Genomic DNA, 23,402 nt, shown 5'->3' with positions numbered 1-23,402 from the left:
AAAGTGAAAGGATGTTAGGTCGAGCAGAGAATAACTGATCTTTCAAGTGGCTTGGTAGTGAAGGGAGAGATGAAATAGATATGGCAGGAACTAACGGAAATGGAGGTCAAGGCAGCAATTTTAAACTAAGGTAGAGACTTGCGCACATTTATGTTCCAAAGCAAAAGAGCCAGGAGAGGGGGAAAGGTTGAAGAATACTGGAGAGAAAGGGGTCATTGAAGGGGCACTGGCTGTCACCTGTCTTCCTAAGGGCCTGTCCTGTCTTGTTTCCCAAAATGACGGTCTTTCTCCTGCAGGGTCATGGACTGGGCAAGGGGTGGGTGTGGGGGACAGGTAGGCCAGTTGACAGGTGAGAGAAGGCCAGCGGAGTGGAGCCTGAGACCCGGGAGGAGGTCTTTCTGATTGGCTGTCCCTCCAAACAGGCAGGCACAGGACCCCTTGGGGATTTCTGGTCGTGGTTAAGAAACATGGTAATCTACTCGAGATGGTAATGGAGGTCTCCACACTTCTGCTTCCTTCTTTTATTCCTGATAACCTCTCACCCCAACTCAGAGCAGTGATTTTTCAACTGGTATGCCACAAGAATTTTTTAAAAATGCAATACCAAAAAGATATTTATTCAGAGAGGGGCACTAACCTCTTCTCCCTTAAATTGTCAAATTGAAAAATGACAACAGCCAACACAATAGCTGTCCAGTGTGAATGAGTCAAAACTATACCTTTTTTTTTTCTTTTTGGTCAGGTCGGCAAAAAATATATTTTTTGGTGTGCTGCAGAATTTTAATAATTAGTTTATGTGTGCCATGAGATGAAATGCCATTCTTTGTAGTTCTCCCTTCTGGTTTAAAAGTAAAATCAGACCACTCCTTATTTTTAACATTCTCAGCAAGTCTGTAGACGAACCTTCCTGACAGCTCCAGAGAGTGCATCTCTCAGCACATCCTGGGACGCGTTCCACATCAAAGCAGAATTCCTGTAATTAGTGGGCTTCCTGGGGTTTTGGCGGCATCTTCTGCACATTGAGCATGAGCTAGGACAGCCCAGCACTTTTACTTCACAGTGACTTCCAGCAGCCTGAGATGTAAGACCAGGCAGAAGCCAGACAGAGCCCTTCCTCAGTTTAGTCTCTCCCTGTGGTTTTGCTGAAACCGTTAGCAACCAGCATTCCATTCCAGACTCTGCAGCCTCCTGGGTTTTCTGTAACTGCTCACATCTGACAGCAGCTTCTCTGGGAAACCAAATTGCCACCTTTGGGCTACTGGAAGGTTCCACGTCAACCTGGAAAGGGTCAGACAAGGCATTGGACTGTGGCTATGGACTTTTGCACACTGTCACACCGCCCTTTGGGTTCTTTGGGATAGCTATCCTCCAAAGCACAGGACACAGCTTTCCCCACTCTGGGGTGGGTGTGTATCGGTAGACTATGCTTTTGTTTTAGTGGGGTTATTGTCATAACTCCCAATGAGTACACAGATGGGGTGCATATTGCATTATGAGGTATATTGGGACAGGGTCAGGGTGTTGTGGCATTAACTTCAGGATTTTCTCATGCTTTGCCTCTCCTGACACCTCTTCTTGGCTCCTTTTCCACATCTCCCTAAGATAGTTCTGAAAACCTTTGTGCTATGACCTGTCTTCCTAAGAGCATGGTCCTGCCTTATGACCCAAAATGACCATCTTTGCCCTGCAGGGTAATAGATAAGGCTGAGGAGCCTGGGAAGTGGGAATGAGTGGACCAGTTCACAGGTGAGAAGTCTGTGAGGGCAGAGGGCTGTGTGCCATTTCTGATCCACGTCTCCGTTCCCCCCATCAGATTATGCTGCTGATGAGAGCTGTGCACCCCGAGGATACCTGGCAGCCACAATGCAGTTTGTCCCTGGCCATTTCTCCTGTGACGTTGTGTGGGGAACCGTGATTCGAGTCCATTCACGCCTCAAAATGGGGCCCAGCATGGGGGTCTCTCGTGGTACATGATGGCATGAGAGGGCAGGTGGAGTGTGTAGGGGGATCTGGAGAAGAGAGTTCCCTGAGCCCCCATCACTCCTACAGCCATCCAGGCCCTGCGCTCTGTGCTCAATGCCTTCTCCGTGGTGAACCGGAAGAATATGTTTGTTTATCAGGAGCGAGCAACCAAGGCTGTGTATTATCTTCGGTACGTGAGCCCTGCAGAGATGGGGTAAAGCGTGGTCCCTGGATGGTGCAGGAGGAGGTATGTCCAAAGACCTTGCCGCTCTCTCCCAGGCTCCTGGAGACGTCCTGCAGTGAGCGGCCATCGGAAGGCGATGCTACGCCCCCCTCCCTAGCTCTGTCCCGAAGCCAGGAGCCCATCTACTCTGAGGAAGCCTCGGCATGTATCACCTTCACTCCCCGAGGCCCTGCTCTCCGTCAGACTTGGCTCTCTGAACCCGGGCCCTGACCAGAGTTTTCCTACAGGGTCCTCGTTCTCCCCTCGACTTGGCTTCCAGCCGCAGTGCGGATGCTGCTCGTCCTGTGGGCCAAGTGGACAGGCATATCCAGTTGCTGGTGCATGGTGTAGGGCAGGCTGGTAAGGACTGCAGGGAGAGGGTAGGAAGTGGCCAGGTGAGGTTCCAGAATTCTCTGGGACTTCTCTTGGAGCCTTCCTACTCCAGCTCATGCTATGCTCTGGGCTTCCCTCCAGTAGGAGCTGGGTGGGAAAGGACAGACTGTTGTGATATTAGCGGCCAAGACCTAGAGCTGATTGAAATGCAGCTTGGGAAAGAGGGGTCATTAAAGTTGACATCAGGTATCTGTCCTGGGTAACTATGGGTAGATAGTGGCCTCACTGGCTGGATACCAGGGGCGAGTTGGCGGTGAAGGTGATTGGTTCAATTTGAGATATGTTGAGCCTGAGGTGTCTATTAGGCAAATGGATTTTCCAGCTAATGTTTATGGCCCAGTTAATGTGTGTACTAGGTCTTGGGCTAAGATTGTTACATATGGGTAGATACTGTTATTATTCCCATTTTATGGCTAAGGGCACTGAGGCTTTGAGAGGTAAAACTCACTTGTCCACAGTCACACAGTGAGTAGCTTGGCAGAACTAAAACCTAGTGATGGCTGCCTCTGGTGTTTGGGAGAATGTTTGAGTCTGGGGTTAAGGGCTGGTTTGGGGTAGCTGGATCCTCCACAGGGTCTCCACCTTCCCACCACGGCTATATCAAGGTCCCGAGATCACAGATGAGCTAGTGCGGGTTCTGCGTCGGCGCCTGGATGAGGCCACTCTGGACGTCATCACAGTCATGCTTGTTCGGAACTGCAAGCTGACACCAGCTGATGTAGAGGTCAGCTCCCCCCAGACTCCAACATCCTCCATGGCAGCCGCAAATGCAGGACAGTCTCGGCCCGAACCTCCTCATCCAGCTCTGACTCCCCTTCCCACTCTCTGCAGTTTATCCAGCCCCCTGGAAGTCTCCCCTCAGAGGTGTTGCATCTGGCCCTGCCCGCCTCCTGCAGGCCCTGGCTTCCGGCCTTGGCCTGGTACCTGCGGCAAAACCTGCTTATCTTCCTGCACTCTCCCAAGTACACAGACAGCAATGGCCGGAACCACTTCCAGGTGAGGTTTCGCCCATCTCATTCAACACCCACATGCGCCCAAGTACCCCCCATGCACACACACACCCTTACTGTATAACTTTTATACTGTTGCCCCATTGTACCTTGGCCCATGGACCTGTGTACCCCCCCTTCCTCCACAAACACCTTTATTATCTACCTGTGTCTTCCTGTGCTTCCCATTCCCCACTGTGGACACCCATTCCCTGATGGCTTTTGTCCATTTGCCTAGTCTTTGTTCTCTGGCTGTTCTTTCTCCAGCATCCACTCCCACCACAGGGCAGCCTCCCCGACTTGGACATTTACTTGTATAACAAGCCTGGTGGACAGGGCACTGGTGGCAAAGGTACAGGGCATGGCACTACCAGGTGTGGGAAAGCCTTTCCTGTGGTGGCTGAGAGGGCCTTTCCCAGCCTTGCAGCCAAGTGGGGTTTGGGGAGGTGAGGAAAGGGGATCTGGAAGTCCCAGACCTGAGTTTTCCTGTGGATTTCTACCTAGGAGTTGCCTGCATCACTCTATCCTTTGTGGATGAGGGAGGGGCCCCCATCTCACTGGCATCATGGCCCCCCTCTTCTCCGGGGCCCCCAGATCTACTGCAAGAGGAGGAATTTGAGCAGCTGACCATGGTCACTCGCTGCCCAGTACTGCCGGACAGTTCTTCAGGTGGGGCATCTTGGTCAGAGGAGGGGTGTTCAGTTAATGCTGTAGGAATTAGGGGCACCCTTACGTGACCCTCATTCTTTCCTCCAGCTCACAGTGGAGCCCCACGGCTTCGACTAGATGTGTGGGAAAAAGGGAATATCAGTATCGTGCAACTGGAAGAGAAGCTCCGAGGAGCAGCTCGTCAGGCCTTGGCTGATGCTGTCATGGAGCTGCAGCTGCTGCCCGCCTCCCTATGCACAGAGGACACGTCCCCAGGTATGTGAGGGCGAGAGCTTCACAGGTCCAGGCAAGATGGTGTTTCAGGTGAGGGTGCAAAGGTGGGATTCTGGAAGACGTCACAGAGGCCCCATCTGAAATACTCATTCTTAATTGTCCCTTACCTTCCCTGTGTCAGCAAGTCCCTGGCAGAAATGTGCCCAGGCTTAGGGTCACCCGCTTAGAGTGGGAAATATCAGCAACTCACTTCACACCAAATCTGCAGCCACGCTCAATTGCATATGCTGTCATTCACTAACCCACAGAGAAGGTGTCAAGTCGCTGTCACACCTTGGGGCTAGGTTGTCTGGAATGGGGATTGATGGTCAGTGACAAAATTTGTATTGTCTGGTGTCCACAGGAAGTCTCAGAAGTGGGTCCTTGGAAACCAAGAGCCCTGCAGGTCGAGCTAGCACCTTTCCCCCTGGGCCTGCCCCTGGGGAGCCTGTGACTCCCCCCAGCAAAGCTGGCCGGCGTAGCTTCTGGGATATGCTGGTAAGGGGGGAATGGGAGGAAGTGATGAAGTTGGCATCTACTTCTCGCCTGTCTCCTAGCTCCACCTGCACTCCCCTGCAGGCCTTGCCTCACGTCTCTGGTTATAGAAAACTACTCTGTCCTTTGGGTAGGAGCTTACAGAATGTAGCAAGTTCTCACTGACAGAGAGAGAGCTTCAGCTTATTAAGGGCCCTCACGTCCACTTTTCTTACCCTATCCTCACCACCTGCAGGGTAAGAGGGCTTTGACCAGTGACAGCTGGGCTGGAAAGTTGAGTAGCTTGCCCAAGGTTGCTTAGTCAGCCTGCAGTGAAACCAGGGCCCGAGCCTGAGCCTCCAAATCCTCCAGGCTCTTGTTACCCTTCCATCCTCTACCCTGTTCCCTTCCCAATAGCCCTCCTCATTCACTGCATTGCCTCCAGAATAAAACAGAATCTGGGGACTTGGGTTCTCCCAAAACAACTGATGACATTGTCCTGGATCGGCCAGAAGACACTCGGGGCCGGAGGCGTCACAAAACTGAAAATGTTCGGACTCCAGGTGGAACTGAGCGGGCATCGGGCCCGGATTCTGGAGCCCAGAGACAAAGGTGTGTATGTGTGACGTGTCAGGGGAGGGTGTGGTGTGAAATCATAGTTGATAATGGATTTATGTAAGCACATATCCAGTATCAGTGTGCGGTTCTTACTCCTGCTGTGTCTTCAGACGCCGGACCACACAGCTGGAGGAGGGCGAGGTGGGGACCCTGCAGCCTGTGTTCGCTCGGGTTACTCAGCGCTGGATGGAGCTCATGGTTCAGACTGGTGAGACCCCAGCCCCCCTCCCCTCCTCAGCCTACCCCGTACCCCCCTAATCCCCACACACACACCCCAACCAGGACTCCTTTGCCCCGGATCCAGGTTGCACCTCAGTGTCCAGGAGCTCCACCCACATGGTGTCCCGGTTCCTCCTTTCGTCCATCTTGTCTGAGTTCACCGCTCTGGTCACCTCAATGGCTGGAGACACCAGTGTCCGCATCTTTGAGCAGCATTTGTGAGTTTGGGGTCTCATAGGGGCTGAGCTAGGAGAGCTGGGGGCCTAGGCTCAGGAAGTGATGGCCGGAGATGAGACCATGGATGGTCTGCCTTCTGAGCATCCCTCCCTCCCAATAGGAGTTCAGAGCCAGACATCTTCACTCCTTGTTCCCTTGGACAACTGGGCCCAACACCCCGCCCTACAGCTGAGCGGCATCTGCTGCTTCTGGGAAGGAACTTCTCGCAGTGGAGGAGACCAACCCAGCAGGGTGAGGGCATGGCCTAGGGGAGCTGGGTTTGCAGTGACAGAAGGTAGACTCTGACCTTGCGGGGGACAGGATGGGATTGAGGGGACCTGCCTCCAGGACCCCATTATGACCCTCCCCAACCCTGTAGCTCCCAAAGCCTTGCAGCGCTTCGAGCCTGGAAGTGACGGGAGCTCCGGACGAAATGCTCCCCGGCAGAGGTTCTTGCTGCTGGAGGTCGTGGATAAGAAGGTAGATGTGGGGTAAGGGGCTGGGTGTGGGAAGAGGTTCTGTGATCTCACTGACCCTGACCCCTGACTTCCAGCTGCAGCTGCTGACTTACAACTGGGCTCCAGACCTCGGGGCAGCATTGGGCCGAGCACTGGTTCGCCTCGTGCAGTGGCAGAACGCTCGTGCCCACCTCATCTTCTGCCTCCTCAGCCAGAAGCTTGGCCTCTTCCATCATTACGGCCAGCTGGACTTCCCAGTGCGGGATGAAAAGGTGCCTGCTGCTCCGGCTCCCTCCTCTAGTTCTGGCCTCTAAGGGTTTTAAGGAAGTACTGGCTCGGAAGCAGGGGAAGGGGACAGACTGAAAGTAGAGGTGGTGGGGAAGGAGAGACAGAGAGGAGGCCAGGGCAGGAGAGAAGGTCTGAGGACAAAAGCCATGCACCCATTGTGAGGCTCCATCTTTCTCAGGAGCCAAACCCATTCCTACTGCCGACCGTGGAAGCAGAGACCCTCATCCGGAGTGCAAGCCCCCCTCTGAGCCGTGAGCAAGGCCGGCTGAGTGGGTCCTCTCGGGTTGGGGGCCCCCTGCCCCTGGACACATTCCCCTTCGATGAGGCCCTGAGGGATATCACAGCTACCCGCCCCAGCTCCTCACTTGGCCCTGTGCCCAGACCCCCCGATCCTGTCACCTACCATGGACAACAGTTCCTGGAGATCAAGATGACAGAGCGCAGAGGTGAGGGCACTGGGTGGACAGTGGGCAGGGACAGACTGTGGGGTCTGGGAGGGAGAGGGGCAGCAGGTCCTGGCGGCCACTACTGATGCTTCCACCCCCAGAGCTGGAGCGGCAGATGAAGATGGAGAACCTGTTTGTAACCTGGCAGCAGCGCTCCACCCCCGCCAGCATGCCCATCAGTGTGAGTGGCCCGACCCCCATCCTCCAGGCGCATCTGTGACCCTTCCCTGGCCACCACTCCAGTGTTCACTGCCCCATTTCCTCAGGCCGGGGAGCTGGAGACCCTGAAGCAGTCATCCCGCCTGGTGCATTACTGTGCAACAGCCCTGCTCTTCGACCCGGCTGCCTGGCTGCATGGGCCACCGGAGACCTGTGGGCCCCCCGAGGGGCAGGTGAGGCTCAAGACTCCTGGATTTCTCCCCTGGGATCTCCCTTTACCCCACAGCGACCTCCATTCCTCCACTCCCTGGTGGTCGACAGTGGGTAGAGCCTTCCTTCATTCCCACTCCCACAGCGGCGCCATCGCCCTGAGTCAGGGTCTGGGAGCCGAGAGGCTCCCACAAGCTGTGAGGCCCTGGATGTGTCCCCGCCGGGTGCTCGTGAGGAACCTTGGCTGAAGGAGCTGAGCCTGGCCTTCCTGCAGCAGTACGTGCAGTATCTGCAGAGCATGGGCTTTGCGCTGGTGCCGCTGCGGCCCCCCTCACCTGCCCGAAGGTGAGCCCATCTCTTCCTTCCCTCGTCCTCCGCTTCCTCCCCTCCCCTCCTCCACTGCAGGTGAGGCTCCACCTGCCCTTCCTGTCTTCACGTAGGTCCCGCAAGGACAATTCAGGCCTTATGCATGTTCACCCCACTAGGCCAGCACACACACACACACACACACACACACACACACGAGGACCTTGGACACTTCCATGCAGCCCTCACTCACGTCCTTAAGCCTCACAGAACTGTGTACATTCTCACAGAGCTTGTGCCCAGGTACATCTCATGTGCTTACATGCTGGTGTACAGCCATGCACATGGGTCTGGTACACGTTCCTAAGCCTCTGGACCTGGGTCTTAATGATTGCTGTCCTGATCACCCCACTGTCCTCTCCTGAGATTTTACATGGTTCGTGACCCAAGAAGTCCCTTACTCACCAAGGGTAGCTGTTTTTCTCACCAAGAACCCCTGCACTGGGCCTGCTTGCACCACTGCACTCTGGCCTGTTCTTGGTCATGTTCATTCACTGGCTACTGGAGTCTTAGAAAGTCGGCAGCTCCTCTGTCACCGCCTTCCTTCTCCCCTGAGCTCAGTGACAAGTTCACAACCACCTCTTCCTCTGTCTCGAATCTCTGTGGCCCTGCTCTGTGCTCTTCTCAACATCTGAGCCTCCAGATTCTGTGTTCCCACCCCTTCCCAGTGGCTGATGGGAAAGTATCTGTTCATGTTACTTTCATGTCTCTGGATTTGTGAGTTTATTTTCTCCCTCCTCTTACTTCAAGTTTGATGCACTTTCAAGTTAATAAATATAATTGTATCCTTAATCAAGATCCCACCATGGACCAGAAAGCCAGTTCCAACTCCTTAGTGTTTGTAACCAGCTCTCTACCTCCCAGGCTGCCCCTCTTTTCCAGGCCTTAGGAAGAGGGGACAGGCCTGTGCCGCCGGGACCCCGCCCCTCATTGCTCAGTGACAGCCGGAGGAGTAGCTGCTCAGCTTGCTGCCCTTGGCCAGGTCCCAGCTGTAGGAGCTCTCTGAGAGACTTGTTTGCTTACTTTCTATTAATTTATCAAAAATCTAAATTCCTTTTTAAAACAAAAGATACACCAGCTTAACAAATACGTTTCTAGAGCAAAATGTAGTCAGGCCTTTCTTTGTCACCAGACTTAAAAGTATCACCAGTTACTAGCTGGTCTTGTCCCTATTTTCTTAAGGATGAAATGGGACATTTCTTTTCACCAGGAGCTTAGGCACCCCTCCCCACCCCTGGCAAGAGTTCTGGTGGTTTGTACCTCGTAAGTATAATAATTGGGTCCCCCTGGCCCTTTCTGTTTCGTCCTTGTTCACAGTCCTGTCTCTGCTTCTCTTCTCCCCTTACTTCTGAGTTGAGAAATGAAGAACAGTGGGCCTGTGGAATGCTGGGAGTACATTCCCCAGTCAAGAGAGAACTGCTTTTCCCTCTCAGAGGAACGTTCCTAACGAGGGCATCAAGCATCTCCTTGAATTTTCCTAATGAAATCTTAGACATACAGCCCCCTGCCCCCTCCCGCCTCCCCTGCCTGCCCCCTCCCGCCTCCCCTGCGGCCCCCAGGAAACAGATCTCCATGCCCTCATGGGTGTCTCCCCACATTCTCACAAGCCTCTCTGGCCCTACCCTCATCCTCTCACTGGTAGAGAAAGGCCTGGCATCCATCTCTGCACTGAGCACTGCTCACTTCCCCTTAAAGCAGCCGTTACTGAGGGAGCCTTGCCACTTCCTCACCGTGGTGCCCTGAGCTCTCTGGGCTGTCTCCTCTCCTACAGACAATTCCACGTAAAATGGATTGAGTCAGATAGCTGTCATCCTTCACCCCACTGGCTGGCTGCATCTTGTCCCTCTTCCTTTCCTGCAGCACCAGCCGGCCGCGGGCCATGGCCATCCTTGGAACAGAGGGTCGGAGTTCCTTCTCCTGCTCCAAAAGCAAGACTGATGGGAGCCCCAAGGTAACGTGTCGTCACGTACCTCCCCTGATAGTGAAATCAGTGATGCCCCAGACACCAGTGTCACTAAGCCTGAATTATTTTCCCAAGGCCAGAGGTCAGTGACCCTGGGTGATGACAGGTTGTTGATCCCAGCCCGACACCACTAAAGTCACCCGCCCCAGAGACTCTTTCCCTGCTGATCTGCGGCCGGGGAACCTCCACTCTTGCCCCTGAAGCCATCTTTTTTTCTTTCTTCAGAGCACTGGCTCTCCGGTCACCACCTACCACCTACAGCGGGCACTGCCCGGAGGCATCATCCTCATGGAGCTGGCTTTCCAGGTGAGCAGGGGGAGCACTGAGTGAGGAGAGCCAGACTCACCTGTCTCTTACCCTCCTGACCTCACCTTCACCCTCTCTCTAGGGCTGTTACTTCTGTGTCAAACAGTTTGCCCTAGAGTGTTCCCGAATCCCCATGGGGCAAGCCGTCAATTCTCAGGTATGTGGTGAGGGTGGGAATATGGTGTCTCAGGTATAGTCCATGGTATGCTGTGGCCAATAAGAATAATGCATGAGCAGTCTGGCTGAGGGGTGATCTGGTGCTGTGCACTGGCTAGGTCAGTGGTCCTTCTGGTGACTGGACCATCGACCAGTGTCACTCTGCAGGTGGTCCAGAGTTGTATTCAGCTGTAACAAGAGGGCAGAAGGCATTCCAGCACAGTGGCTGATCTAGCCGTGGTCACTGGGCACTGACAGCCTGGCACTGTCAATCCATAACCATAGATGGTTAGTGCAGACATTTGAGCATAGTGGCTAATCTGACACATGGGTAGGTTGGTGCCATGGGCAGTCCTGGCCTAATCTAGAGCTGGCAATAGCCTTTGCATCGCGTAGAGTCACTAACACTTAGAATGTGGGCTAGAGTTCCCACCCACACAGCATACCCGCCAGTTACTATTCAGGCCTGTCTGTCTGCCTCAAGGCAGGGCCTCTGCACCCCATGAGCAACAAGCAACAGGAGTGCTCAGGTGAGTGGGAGGTTCGAGTGAGGTCAGGGACCTGAAGCCCTCTGTACTTCCGTGATTCAGCTTCATCAGGTTGCCCCATGTCATGCGAAGGCCCAGGCCTTCCTCGTGCCTCCCATTTGGTTTCCGAGAGATCAGGATCTGCCTGGGCCTGGTCTGTCGCCTTCCAGCACAGACAACACAGGTTCCTCTCCTGTCTGCATAGCTCCTATCAGCCCATAGATGGTTGCCTTTGACTTGCTGTGAATACCTAGTCCAGTCATCACAGGATAATGTGATCCAGGAAAGCTTGGTGACTGCAGGAACCTCCTGGAGCCTGAGTGCCCAGAAGGGAGCTGTGGGCCGCAGGGACTTTCACACTGGGCTGTTGTATTGACGGGAAGGACCCCTCCCTGCCCCCCACCCTCCATTACTCTCAAACTTTCTGAAGTCCTGGCTTCCCTGCTCCCTGATCTCTATCCAGCTTGGCTCTCTGCCTCTATATATCTAATCGCTAACCCTACTTGGTTTCTAAATTGCTTTATTATTTTTATTGTTTATTAAGTGCTCAGTATATATACTACAGTGAAGAGGAGTTTTATTTCTCTGGTACAGATCAGGAAACAGGCTGATGGAGGTTCATTAACTTGCCCCAGGGCACAGAGCTAGTTGGGGGCAGTACTGACTCTGAGGCTCCTCCCTGGCTATGGAAGTTGTTCACACTACCTCTAACTTTAGGGAGACCTTTACTTCATCTCCATGGTAGATAGGAAACTGAAACAGACAATGTGACTTACCCAGCATGGTGCAGCTACTCTGCTCCTAGGCTATTGCTTCTTCCACAGTCATTTTTCCTTTCCTATTAACTCCTATGCCCAGGGCCCCCAAGGAAGTGCTCATGTAGATTCTGCCATTCCGGCACCATCCATCCAATCGTTAGCACTTTAACGAATGGTGATTTCCACCAGGAGAAGATCAGCTCAGTCTCTGCCACCCTTCATTCGCTCATTCACAGATCAATTAGAGGAGGCCCACCCTGGCCTAGCTTGGCAGGATGTCCAAGACGAAGCTTTATCGAAGAGAAGTTAGCCAGGCTTGAGGGTCAGGGAGGGCAGCATCCAGGCAGAGAGCAGCAGTAGGTACAAAAGTAGAGAGAATGTGATGTACTTGGGAAGAATGAGTATTTTGATGGGAAAGTAAAGCTGGAGAGATGAGAAGGGGACAGCAAAAACTTTCTAATAGTAAATAATTACACACCTGGCCTACCCTGACCGCCTTATTTAAAATGGCAACTGCTTTACTTCTTGATTTTCCACAACACCATCTTCTAACCTACTGTGCACTCATTTTCTCTGTCTAATGTTTATTGCATTATCTCCCACCACTCAAATGTAAGCTTCTTGAGGGCTTGGGTTTGTTGCCCAGTGTATCCCCAGCACCTAGAATGGTACCAGATAGGCACTCAGCAAGTATTTGTTGCATCAGTGAATCTGTGCCAGACTTTAGCAGACTCTGGGCTTCAGAATAAAAAGTCCCATCTCTCAAAAGGGTCAGTTTCATGTAAACAGGGTTACAATCCTATCTAATAAAGAGGGAATATGCTAATTGACTATCATGCTCTCACAAAGCTGGCAGCACCCACAGCCAATAAGGGAATATGCTAATTGGCTGCCACGCCCTCAAAGATGGCAGCACCCACAGCCACAAGGTGGCGGCACCCAGTCCCCTCAGCCCCACTGGGGCGGCAGGCATGCGGCAAGTCCGGGCCCACGCCCAGGTGGGTCTGGTCACTCCATGCGCCTGCCTCCAGAGTCCCCCAGTCCCCTTAGCCCCCAGCTGCCCAGGGCCAGCCCGAGGTGCAGGCAAGCCTCGGATGGCAGCTGCCCAGCTGCCCAGGGCCACCTGAGGCTCAGGTAACCAGGGCCAGCCGAGGCTTGCAGTGGCAGCAGCAGAGGTGTGATGGAGGCATTGCCTTCCCCTGATTTTTGGGTCACCTCCCACCCCTGAGGGCTCCCAGACTGTGAGAGGGGGCAGGCTGGGCTGAGTGACCCCCCCTCCAGTGCATGAATTTTCATGCACCGGGCCTCTAGTCCTATATATAAAGTGGTAATATGCAAATTGACCCTCACACCCTCACATCACAAGATGGCCACCCCCAATCGTCACAAGATGGACGGCAGAGGAGGGCAGTTGGGGGCGACCAGGCCTGCAGGGGAGGGCAGTTGGGGGCAACCAGGCCTGCAGGAGAGGGCAGTTTGGGGTGATCAGGCCGGCAAGGGAGCAGTTAGGTGTCAATCAGGCCAGCAGGGGAGCGGTTAGGTGTCAATCAGGCTGGCAGGGGAGCGGTTAGGAGGCTATCAGGCTGGCAGGCAGAGTGGTTAGGGGCAGTCAGCCAGCCAGCCAGGCAGGTGAGTGGTTAGGAGCCAGCAGTCCTGGATTGTGAGAGGGATGTCCGACTGCCGGTTTAGGCCCGATGCCACGGGACTAAACCGGCAGTCGGACATCCCCTGAGGGGTCCTAGATTGGAGAGGGTGCAGGCTGGGCTGAGGGACACCCCCCCCCCCCCGTCCAGTGCATGAATTTCATGTGCCAGGCCTCTAGTATAGTGTAAAAGAGAATATAATGAGGAGAGTGTCCCTGAACTGTTCGGGCAATAGGGTGAGTCCTAAGCTGTCTTCTCCTATGCAAAAGGAGGAAATGGGAATGTGCTGGGAAGCCTGTGCTACCATTTCCTAATGCAGCCCCTGTGCCTCCCCAGCTGTCCATGCTGTTCACCGAGGAGTGCGACAAGGTGCGGGACCTGATGCATGTGCACTCATTCAGCTATGACTTCCACCTGCGCCTCGTGCACCAGCATGTGGTGGGCACCCACCTGGTGCTGCGGCACGGCTACCACCTCACCACCTTCCTGAGACACTTCCTGGCCCACCACCCTGATGGGCCCCACTTTGGTCGCAATCACATTTACCAAGGTTGGTTGGTGCCCAAGGGCAAGCCAGTGAAACTGAGAAAGAACAGGCCACAAGGTGTGGGCCGATGGGACCACTTCCTAGGACCAGACTTTGTCTTTCTATCCCATGTTGTTAATTGCCTCATATCACTTGGACCCTGCCCCCACGTCTCTGCCTTAACTTCTTCATAGTCTGTTTCATATCAAAGTTTAGATCCTGTGTTGTATACCCTGCCCTGCCTGTCCTGAGCCACTGTGTCCCATCTCGATGTTCTACAGGACCTTAGGAGCTCTCCAGAAAAGCAGGGCCAGTCTGCTTGTCAATCAGAGCCTTAGGACCTCCTAATCCCCCAGCCCATCAGATCAGTGTGTCTATCCCAGGCTCACTGTCTCCTGTAACTTGCCCCTTAGGGACCCTGGAGCTTCCCACACCGCTCATTGCTGCCCACCAGCTGTACAACTACGTGGCTGACCATGCCAGCTCCTACCACATGAAGCCATTGCGAATGGCTCGGCCAGGCGGCCCAGAACATAATGAGTACGCCCTGGTGTCGGCATGGCACAGGTATGGAGGACGGGACACCAGCATGTTCTCTGGTGGAGCTGCGGTAGGACCATCCTTACAGTTGGGAGACCTGTGATTTCTTGGGCAGAAGGGGCGAGGTTGACTTCATTAGGACCTCAGGCTGACATCTCATCCCCACCACACAGCTCCGGCTCCTACCTGGACTCTGAGGGACTTCGTCACCAGGATGACTTTGATGTGTCTCTGCTTGTCTGTCACTGTGCTGCACCCTTTGAGGAGCAAGGAGAGGCTGAACGGCATGTTCTGCGGTCAGCAGATGCCCACCTTGAATGTGCCCATTGTCCAGCCTGCCCCCTGCCCTTGCCCTGTTTCCTGCTGTAACCACCACTCTTGCCCCCTCCCCTTTCTAGGCTGCAGTTCTTCGTGGTGCTCACCAGCCAACGAGAGCTCTTTCCCAGACTAACTGCTGACTTGCGCAGGTTCCGGAAGCCACCCAGACTTCCCCCTGAGCCAGAGGCTCCTGGGAGCTCCGCTGGTAGCCCTAGGGAGGCCTCTGGGGTTGGTCTGGTGCCTGGCCCAGCTCCTCTGTTCCCCCCGCTGGCTGCAGAGGTGGGCGTGGCACGGGCGCGGCTGGCTCAGCTGGTACGGCTAGCTGGAGGGCACTGCCGCAGGGATACCCTCTGGAAGCGCCTCTTCTTGCTGGAGCCACCAGGGCCTGATCGGCTGCGGCTAGGGGGACGCTTGGCCCTGGCTGAGCTGGAGGAGCTCCTGGAGGCGGTCCATGCCAAATCCATTGCAGACATTGACCCCCAGCTGGTAAGGAACTGTGGGTTCCAGAGAGGGTGGGATGGATGTTAGGATTCCATGGGCAGCCAGGGTGGAGGGTGCAGGGTGGCTCTGGGACAGTAGGTCCAGGCTGTGGACCTCCCCAGGACTGCTTCCTGTCCATGACGGTCTCCTGGTACCAGAGTCTGATCAAGGTTCTCCTGAGCCGCTTTCCCCAGAGCTGCCGCCACTTCCAGAGCCCAGACTTGGGAACTCAGTACCTGGTAAGTCTCCTTGACCTGCCTCAAAAACACAAACCTTCCTTGGCTAGAGATCCTGAGGGCCAAGTTCTGGAACCTCATCGGTGGTTGGTCTTGGAGGCTGCAGTCCCAGAAAGGACCTCTTAGGCTTTAAGCCTTCTTATTCCCCCCAAAGTGTGGCCCTCACACCAGCAGCACCAGCACCACCTGGGAGCTTGCCGAAATGCACTTGGGCCCCATTTCAGACCCAACTGAGACTCTGCCTTTCAGCCAGATCCCAGGTAACTGTGCACTGAAGTTGAAAGCACTGCCAGGAAGGACAGGTAGAGAGAAGAGCTGTGGTGATTGGCACACACTGGGGGCGGGGGGGGAGAGGGGGGGGGAGTAAAAGGTTAGCGATGAGCCAGTGAGAGCAATGGTCCAGGAAAGGACACTTAAGACTTCACAAGAAAAAGTAGGAGTTGGTTCGTGGTGATAGGTCCTGCAGCCTGGTACCTGTGGGGAAGATTAGTTTCAAGGTGTTCTGAAGGGACATCGGGGATTGGCACTCAGGAGATCTGGGCAGCATCTGTATGGACAGGGGGTCCCTGCATCCCTGGGAGTGGAAGAGATTGCCCAGGAACAGACAGACGGGAGGGGACGGTCCAGGGAGGTCAGAGATCTAAAACCTGGGCTAGCACAGGAGGCAGGGAGGGGGCTGTCGAGGGCAGAGAACTCCCCTTGGTTGTTGGGCTGCGGTGCCAGCTCTGTGCAGGGCCTCCAGATAGATGACTTCAGGAACCTCCCAGTCAGGCCCCCTCCCCTTCACTATGAGGAGGCTAGTCAGGCTGACCAGGGGCCAGTGAGGGCGAGGACAGACTCCGTTTGAAGAGGAGGTTCTAGGTGACTGTGGAGTGAGTGCCGGTGGAAGCAGACTAGTCCCGCCCCCTTCCAGGCCCTCAGGAGGGTCTGTGCTTCTCAGGTGAGACAGACCTCACTCCCCATCTCCTTTTGTCTGCTGCTGCAGGTTGTGTTAAATCAGAAGTTCACTGACTGTTTTGTGCTCGTGTTTCTGGATTCCCACTTGGGAAAGACGGTAAGAACAGGGGGTGTGGGACTTTGTCAGCCTGGTGGGAAGCTGTACCCCAAATGCTCTACTCGAGCCTGCTGAGGTTGGGAGGCCTACCTTCCCTTCTCTCACCAGTGGACCCCCACTCTGCTCCCCACAGTCTCTGACAGTGGTTTTCCGCGAGCCCTTCCCAGTACAGCCCCAGGACAGTGAGAGCCCACCTGCTCAGCTGGTCTCCACCTACCATCACCTTGAGTCTGTCATCAACACAGCCTGTTTCACCCTCTGGACCCGTCTCCTCTAAGGAATGGACCGCTGAATGTCACTGTTCCTCGAATCATGATCTAAAAGATTACTCACTTGAAGTAGGACTGACCAGCCCTCTGAGCCCCAGCACAAGCCTGGACACTGCGGGGTCCGTAGCCCCAGCCTGGCAGCAGGGACTACCCTCCCTAAACACTCACGCTGCTGACCAGCCAGGGCTCTAGCTGGTCAGGTCACCTCCTGAGGTTCCCATCTCTCAGGCCCCTGAGCCCTTCCAGAAGGGGACTCTTTCCTGCTCACCTGGTGGAGTCCAGGAACTCTTCACACCAGGTGGCAAGCGCTCACCCGAGGGCTTCTCTGCCTGAATCCTGCCTCCAAGTCACCCACCTCCCACCTTGAGCTCTCTGGTCCTCACTACCCACTGAGACATCACTGATGGACGTTGCCATTGAGATAAGACACCTGGGTTCCAATCCCAGCTCTGTCTTTGAAGCACCTGTGAGCCTGAGCAAGTCCCTTTGCTTCCGACCCCTGGAATCTCATCTGTACGTGAGGAGGTGGACTCAAAGCTCTCTCTTCTCCACACCAACACTGCAGACGAGGACTCCGGCATGAGCTGTGTCCCTTCCCAACAGGAGGGAAGCGATCAGAGAAAGCAAAGGGTTAGACACTGTGTGTCTCCAATAACATACATGTATGAAATGTTCAGCAAGTTGTCTTTAATTCCAGAGGACGCTCAGGATGCTCCATTCACTGTCCCAGAGAGGCATGTGGGTGGACTGCAGGACCTCACTGGCCAGCCTGTGAGCGGCCCCGCCTATCCCAGTAGGAACGTAGCCAACTCAAGCCCTCCACTGTGTCTCCTGAGGGGAGGAGGAGGCAGTAGCATCTCAACCCATGAGGAGGCAAACAGCTCCTGTCCAATACCTGTCCCTCAGTTCTCCCGTTCCCGGGGCCAAGCCTGGAGCCTCAGCCTGCCCCTCACCTTGAGGCTGGTACTCGCAGCCGACAAAGCCTTTGTAGCCTTCGTCTTCCAGCAGTTGGAATAGATAGGAGAAGTTCAACTCTCCAGGGCTGCCCGGGTCCCCCCGGCCCGGGACCTGTGCCACCTGCACATGCCCTGGGGACAGATGTGGGCAGATGCAAGGCCCAGGCTGCTGCTCGGGCCTGAAGGACAGGTGTGTGTACGTATGTGTGTATGTGTGTGTGTGTGTGGGGGGGGAGCTTGGAAGAGTGGGAGGACAAAGGAAGCAGCACAGCAGATGAGGAAGGAGCAAAGAGAGGGACCCTCTCACCAACGATGGGCAGGAACTCCCGGATGTTTCCTGTCAGATTCCCATCCATGATCTGCCAGTGGAATATGTCCTGGGCAGAGATCGCTACAGTCAGAAATGCCTCGGGCCCACCATGCTTCCCAGCTGGAGAGCATGGGCCCTCTGAGCAGCACTCCTTTTCTTCACGTACCATTTGTAACTGGAGGTTGGGCCTTCCCACCTTCTGTAAGATGGCTGCCGCTGGAGAGAGACCAGGAGGGGGGCGTGACACAAGGAGGGCACAAGAATCAAAGGGACAGGAGGCAGCACAGGGCTGGGGGTCCTACCCTGCTGGGGCGAATCCAGGAAGTACTGGGGGTCAGTGATGCGGGTGTTAATGGGCTCCAGCAGTCCCACGAGGTTCTCCTAGCACCATGTTGGATCTGTAAATAGAGCTCTTCCCCCCTCCCCCCACCGCCGTTTGGCCTCTATCTTTGTCACTGATCAAGCCCCTCACCAGTCCCTCTGACTTCGGCCAGTGCCCAGCCTTATGCCTGGCTACTCTCCGCACTGTGCACCCCCTTCCCTGCACACTCATAGACACATTCGTGTAAGTATGTGTGTCTGTGTTTTCACTGTCACCTCACCCGAGCCAAAACCCCAGCTGCGTGCCTCAGGTTCTCCAGAAAAACTGTCTCCATTTCACCCCTGACTGCTGCTCGATCAGCACCCCGGGGTACTCGGCCGGCCATCAGGTGAATCCTGTGGGGAAAATGGGACTGGAGAGGCTGTGGAGTCCACCCCAGAGCAGGGCCTGGACTCCCTCAGCTCCTCTTCCAGCTGCCCTCCTACCATGCCAGCCCTCCCATCCCCCAAAGGTCTCTGGTCCACACCTCTTGGCCCTGATGCTCAGGCCTTAGACACACCTGTGTCCGCTTTTGGCCAAGCCTTTTCCCCACAATCCTCCTGAGGGTCAACCCATCCTCCTGCCTCAGTCCAGTTCCTCTTAGCCCCTCCTGTACTTTCAACTCTTTCCAATGGCCCTTCTCAGCCTTTAAACATGCTTAAGTCTCACTTTTTAGACATAATTTTGACCCAAACCCTTGCGAATTCCATGCTGCCTGTCTCTATTTCCTGAATGTTTCTTAGCTTCTTCTCATCTGATTTCTCATCCCACCCCACCCCTACCAATAATGGCCCCTTATTGCCAGTTCCTTCTCAGCCTATTTAGACCCGCAGGATTTGACATTTATTTGATCAGCCCCACTTTGAGCCTTCCACCTCCCACCACCACCTGATCTTTCTCGGCCACATCCAACCCCAAGCTACCTCTCCAGCCTCTTGAACTTTGCTGAACACACCAGGCCGCCTCTTGCCTCTGGCCACAGCACCCCTGCCTGGAATGCTCCTTACATCAAGCAAATGCCCACTCCTTAAGACCCAGTTCAACATCGGTACCTGTAGGAAGCTGCCTCTAATCCCAGACAGGTGCCTACTCTGCTTCCACTGCCCCGCCTCCGTGAATTGACCTGTTCTCAAAGGTATCCCTCCTCCGTTTTCTGTTTACTTTGCTATCTCCCAGGTCAGACTGAGCTCCCAGCATGGGCTCCCAGCAGGAGAGAAGCATGAAAGAGTTGCCAACTGAGAATGACACACAACAAATATGAAAGGCAATTTACAAAGCACCAGGACCGCAGGGGTGTAGAAGCGCCAGCGCGCTCAGACTTCGGAGCCTCTCTCAAAACCTGGCGTCGTCATCCCCCCACCCCGCCCTCCCCCCAAACACGTGCGGCAGGGTCGTGGGTCACAGAGGGGGAAGAGGAAAGGGCAGGGTACCTGGGACAGCCCAGAGCCTTAGCGTACAGCACCGCCTGCTCCAGCCCCTCTCGGAAGGCCGCCTGCCTCCCGGGGACGGCCCCCAGCCCCATTTCCCCCTCCTCTCGATCTCCTGCAGAGAGAACGGACCTCAGCGCCCGCTCAGGCGCCCGCCCCCACCTCCCGGGCCTGGGCCCACGGCGCACCCGGAGGCGTGTTGATCAGCACCAGCTGCAGCCCCGCTTCTTGCGCCGCGCGCGCCAGCGCCTCCGGCGGCTCCACGTACGGCCAGGCGACCTCGGCGGCCTCGAAGCCCGAGCTGCCCGCTGCCCGCAACCGTGCGGGGAGGCCGGGGAGCTCGGGGAACAGCCACGACACATTGGCCGAGAAGCGGAGCGGAGCCATGACCGGCGCGGAGCGCGGGGCGCGGGGCAGAGTCCGCCGGGCCGGAAGGCGGAAGCGGGTGGGGCGCCGGCGAGGGCGCCTCCGGAGCTCGCGGAGGTGCAGTGCCCCGGCCGGCCGATAGGGGGCGCGCTGGAGCCGCGAGTCAGGGTCGTGAGCTCTGTGGGCAGCGTTTGGTAAGAAAAGCAATGTGTTGTAAAAACCGTGGACATTCCAGAAAAGTGAAATGTTTCAAAATAGGAGAAAGGGAAGCGCAGGGAGAGGAGAGAGGGCCGAGCGAGGGCAGCGCGGCCAGGACGCAGGCAGAGAGAAGGTGGGGAGCCCAGGGGGCCCTTTGAGGTTGCGGTGTCAAGTCAGAAGCCAGCCTGCCTCCAAGGCCATTAAAATGAAGGAATGAGACTTGAGCAAACGCTTACCAGTGAGTATTTTTCCTCATTGTAAAAGTGGCATCTGTTCATTACAGAACATTTGAAAGCTTATAACCAAGTAAAGAACATTTAAACCACCAGTTATCACACCAATCACCCATTAACTTTCCCTTACAGATTAAAAAAATTAAAGTGCAGTTTTTTCTTAGAAAATTTTGGTCATACTTTATATGTGGTTTTATAGTCTGCTTTTCATTTATTATTATTATTATTATTATTTTAAATCCTCACCGGAGAAGTAAGGATATTTTTTCCATTGATTTTCAGAGAGAGTGGAAGGGAGGGGGGAGTGGGAGACAGAGAGACAGGGGAGAGAAACATCAATGTGAGGGAGACACATTAATTGGTTGCCTCCCATACGTGCCCCAACTGGGAGTAGGGATCAAACCTGCAACCCAGGTATGTGCCCTTAACTGGGAATCAAACTGGGACCCTTCCAGGTGCAGGCCGAGGCTCTAACCACTGAGCACTCTGGCCAGGGTGTCATTTAATATTATTTTGTGAGCATTTGTCATGCCATAAAATAAAATTCATCTTAGTAAATTTGAAGAATAATTGGCTTTATTAAACAATTCATGGACCAGGCAACATCTCATCTAGCAAGGAGAGATACCCAGAAGAGTTATACAAGATGAAAGACTTTCTTAGAAAGGAGGGTGGGGCAAAAAGTGTTGACCCTGAGAAAAATACACTTGCCAAAAAGGACTCATCATAATTGGGCTCAGATTCATAACCAGAGTCCAGCAGGCACTGATTCTACTGCATTTCAGGGAAAACCACACCCCACCGCCGAGCACTGGTTGACTCTCATCTGAGTCAACCCTTACAAAGGAACTTCTAGGATCAAACTCAACCAACAGGATTGAGATTTTCCCCATCCAATCTTTACTAACCAATTAGAGGGGCTCCATTCCATCCAATCAAGACAGTGCTCTTAGGACCAATCTAACTGTGATGATTTGGAGTCCTCATTTTCATGAGAAGAACCAATCCCAGACTGAGGTGGGAACTCTTCTCTTGATAAGCCAGCTTCCCCCTGTCTCCACTGAGCGCACTACCAGTTCCCACTGAAGACTACGCCTTCCCCTGCTGAAGTGCAACCCCAGAACTGTGACACCAAGGCAGTCTCACAGTCATGCTGTTTCATGACTGAGCTGTCACCGAGTTCTTTCACAATTGAGCTGTTTTCATTGAATAAAGCCTCTCCCTTCACCACACCCCAAATTGGAAACTCCTGTTGGCGTTGATGACAACCTTCTGTTGACAAAAGTCATTAGCAAAGAAAAATGAAAGTTTATTGGAGGAAAGTACAAGTTCAGGGTAACCATGAATTATTGGCTGGGTTTGTTGCTGGGCTAGAAGAAAATCTTCCTCCTTCCTGGGTAGTAGATACAGCTTCCTCTTGGAGACACAGGTATGTCTTTTCCTGTTTGGGATAACTGCTGAGGAGTGGTAGGGGTGAGAGCCTTCTCTCGACACAAATTTTAGCTGCGGTTTCCTTCATTTTTATGCCTGTGTTCTTCAGTGTTCTTCAAAAGCATTGCATTAGCTGCTCATTGTTCCACGCCTAGACAGCCCAGAAGTTATACTACTCTGTTGATGGACATTAGGGTTTTTCGATGTGTGTGTGCACACTGTAAAAGCACTTTAATGCATCTCTCAATCCCATCTCTGAATTGTTTTCTTGGGTTCTTTGTGAACAGATGCTCATTACCATGTTTGCCTGCCCAAAGTACTTTACAGTCATTTGACACATAAAGTTGTTTAGGTCAACAAGGAACCACATTTATGACAGTGGTCCCATCTTATCTAATAAAGAGGGAATATGCAAATTGACCATCATGCTGTAACGGTCAAGATGGCTGCGCCCACAGCGGAGGAAGGGATTCCATAACACAAGATGGCTGCACCCTCAGCGGAGGCCGAGTTCCCGTAATGAGCCTTAAGGAACAATCAGCAAGGCAGGACTTGACGGGGGACCTCAGGCCACGTCCCCTGCCCTGGCACCGGGCCAGGGGACCTGAGGCCATGCCCCTCGCCTGGCAGGGCTAGACAGGGGACCTCAGGCTATATCCTCCTGCCCAGTGGGGCTTGACGGGGGACCTGAGGCTGCACCCCCCACACCTGGCAGGGCTTGATAAGGGTGGGGCCAGCCAGGCCTGGATCTCACCCAATGTGGGTGGGGCCGGCCAAGTCTGAGTCTCGTGCAATTTTGAGGCACCACAGGTGGGCGGGGACTTGACTCTGGGTCCCAATGCTCGCCCCAGACTCTGAGAGGAGGAAGATTTTCATATACATTTCATAAATTTTCTTTCATCTCTGACACTTCTATTATAGAGAAAGGGCAAATAGCAATATTAAAATAGTAGAGGCCCGTTGCACGAAGATTCGTGCAATAGGCCTTCCTTCCCCTGGCTGCTGGCACCGGTTTTCCTCTGGAACCCGGGACCCAGGCCTTCGCTCCAGCTACAGTGGAGAAGCCAAGCCTTGAGGCTAGGCTTCTCTGCTCTGACTGCAGCGAGGCTAGGCTTCTCCGCTCCGGCCAAATTAACCCGCCATCTTTGTTGGGTTAATTTGCATACTTGCTCCTGATTGGCTGGTGGGCGTCGTGGAGGTACAGTCAATTTGCATAGTTCTCTTTTATTAGTATAGATTTCCTCTAATTAATCCCCTTTTAATGTGCACAAATTTTGTGCATTGGGCCACTAGGAATATTATAATGGACTATAGGCAAAATGTCTGTTTGTGATGTTGAAAGAAAGTGCTGGACCCAACTATAATGTTGAAGTTACTACTAGCTCTCTGTGATATGAGGAGG

The 23,402-nt window shown here is 54.3% G+C and overlaps 2 protein-coding genes across 5 annotated transcripts in view; one reads left to right on the top strand and one right to left on the bottom strand.

The window, feature by feature from the left end:
* SZT2 (SZT2 subunit of KICSTOR complex) overlaps window positions 1-17,371 on the top strand; it is a 66,752-nt gene extending 49,381 nt beyond the window's left edge. The window contains exons 43-72 of the mRNA XM_028160220.2: window positions 1,814-1,966; window positions 2,050-2,152; window positions 2,242-2,347; window positions 2,434-2,545; window positions 3,184-3,302; window positions 3,410-3,574; window positions 3,835-3,919; window positions 4,072-4,236; window positions 4,324-4,491; window positions 4,853-4,986; window positions 5,408-5,574; window positions 5,691-5,788; window positions 5,885-6,017; window positions 6,137-6,267; window positions 6,395-6,495; window positions 6,569-6,745; window positions 6,940-7,207; window positions 7,309-7,388; window positions 7,474-7,599; window positions 7,722-7,921; window positions 9,803-9,893; window positions 10,131-10,211; window positions 10,294-10,368; window positions 13,632-13,845; window positions 14,235-14,388; window positions 14,535-14,657; window positions 14,760-15,165; window positions 15,282-15,398; window positions 16,381-16,449; window positions 16,583-17,371. Of these exons, the coding sequence (XP_028016021.2) occupies window positions 1,814-1,966; window positions 2,050-2,152; window positions 2,242-2,347; window positions 2,434-2,545; window positions 3,184-3,302; window positions 3,410-3,574; window positions 3,835-3,919; window positions 4,072-4,236; window positions 4,324-4,491; window positions 4,853-4,986; window positions 5,408-5,574; window positions 5,691-5,788; window positions 5,885-6,017; window positions 6,137-6,267; window positions 6,395-6,495; window positions 6,569-6,745; window positions 6,940-7,207; window positions 7,309-7,388; window positions 7,474-7,599; window positions 7,722-7,921; window positions 9,803-9,893; window positions 10,131-10,211; window positions 10,294-10,368; window positions 13,632-13,845; window positions 14,235-14,388; window positions 14,535-14,657; window positions 14,760-15,165; window positions 15,282-15,398; window positions 16,381-16,449; window positions 16,583-16,726 (4,265 nt within the window). The 3' untranslated portion in view covers window positions 16,727-17,371. The remainder of the gene's footprint in view (window positions 1-1,813; window positions 1,967-2,049; window positions 2,153-2,241; window positions 2,348-2,433; window positions 2,546-3,183; window positions 3,303-3,409; window positions 3,575-3,834; window positions 3,920-4,071; window positions 4,237-4,323; window positions 4,492-4,852; window positions 4,987-5,407; window positions 5,575-5,690; window positions 5,789-5,884; window positions 6,018-6,136; window positions 6,268-6,394; window positions 6,496-6,568; window positions 6,746-6,939; window positions 7,208-7,308; window positions 7,389-7,473; window positions 7,600-7,721; window positions 7,922-9,802; window positions 9,894-10,130; window positions 10,212-10,293; window positions 10,369-13,631; window positions 13,846-14,234; window positions 14,389-14,534; window positions 14,658-14,759; window positions 15,166-15,281; window positions 15,399-16,380; window positions 16,450-16,582) is intronic.
* Window positions 17,372-17,385: 14 nt separating this feature from the next.
* On the bottom strand, window positions 17,386-20,191 carry HYI (hydroxypyruvate isomerase (putative)). Of its 4 annotated transcripts, none has more exons than XM_008151252.2 (8): window positions 19,961-20,191; window positions 19,776-19,887; window positions 18,587-18,701; window positions 18,287-18,365; window positions 18,151-18,200; window positions 17,982-18,051; window positions 17,672-17,806; window positions 17,386-17,549 (listed from the first exon to the last, which is right to left on the bottom strand). In XM_008151252.2, the coding sequence occupies exons 1-8, from the start codon at window positions 20,157-20,159 to the stop codon at window positions 17,476-17,478; spliced, it is 834 nt and encodes a 277-aa protein (XP_008149474.1). In that variant the 5' UTR covers window positions 20,160-20,191; the 3' UTR covers window positions 17,386-17,475. The 4 variants fall into 4 exon arrangements, with proteins under 4 accessions (XP_008149474.1, XP_054576599.1, XP_054576601.1 ...); XM_054720624.1 differs by having other exon boundaries at window positions 17,672-17,716; XM_054720626.1 differs by lacking the exon at window positions 17,672-17,806.
* Between the last annotated feature and the right edge of the window lie 3,211 nt (window positions 20,192-23,402).

This window comes from Eptesicus fuscus, chromosome 9, assembly GCF_027574615.1.
Source record: "Eptesicus fuscus isolate TK198812 chromosome 9, DD_ASM_mEF_20220401, whole genome shotgun sequence".
NCBI classification, from domain to species: Eukaryota; Metazoa; Chordata; class Mammalia; order Chiroptera; family Vespertilionidae; genus Eptesicus; species Eptesicus fuscus.
This window is presented reverse-complemented; position numbering and strand designations above follow the sequence as displayed.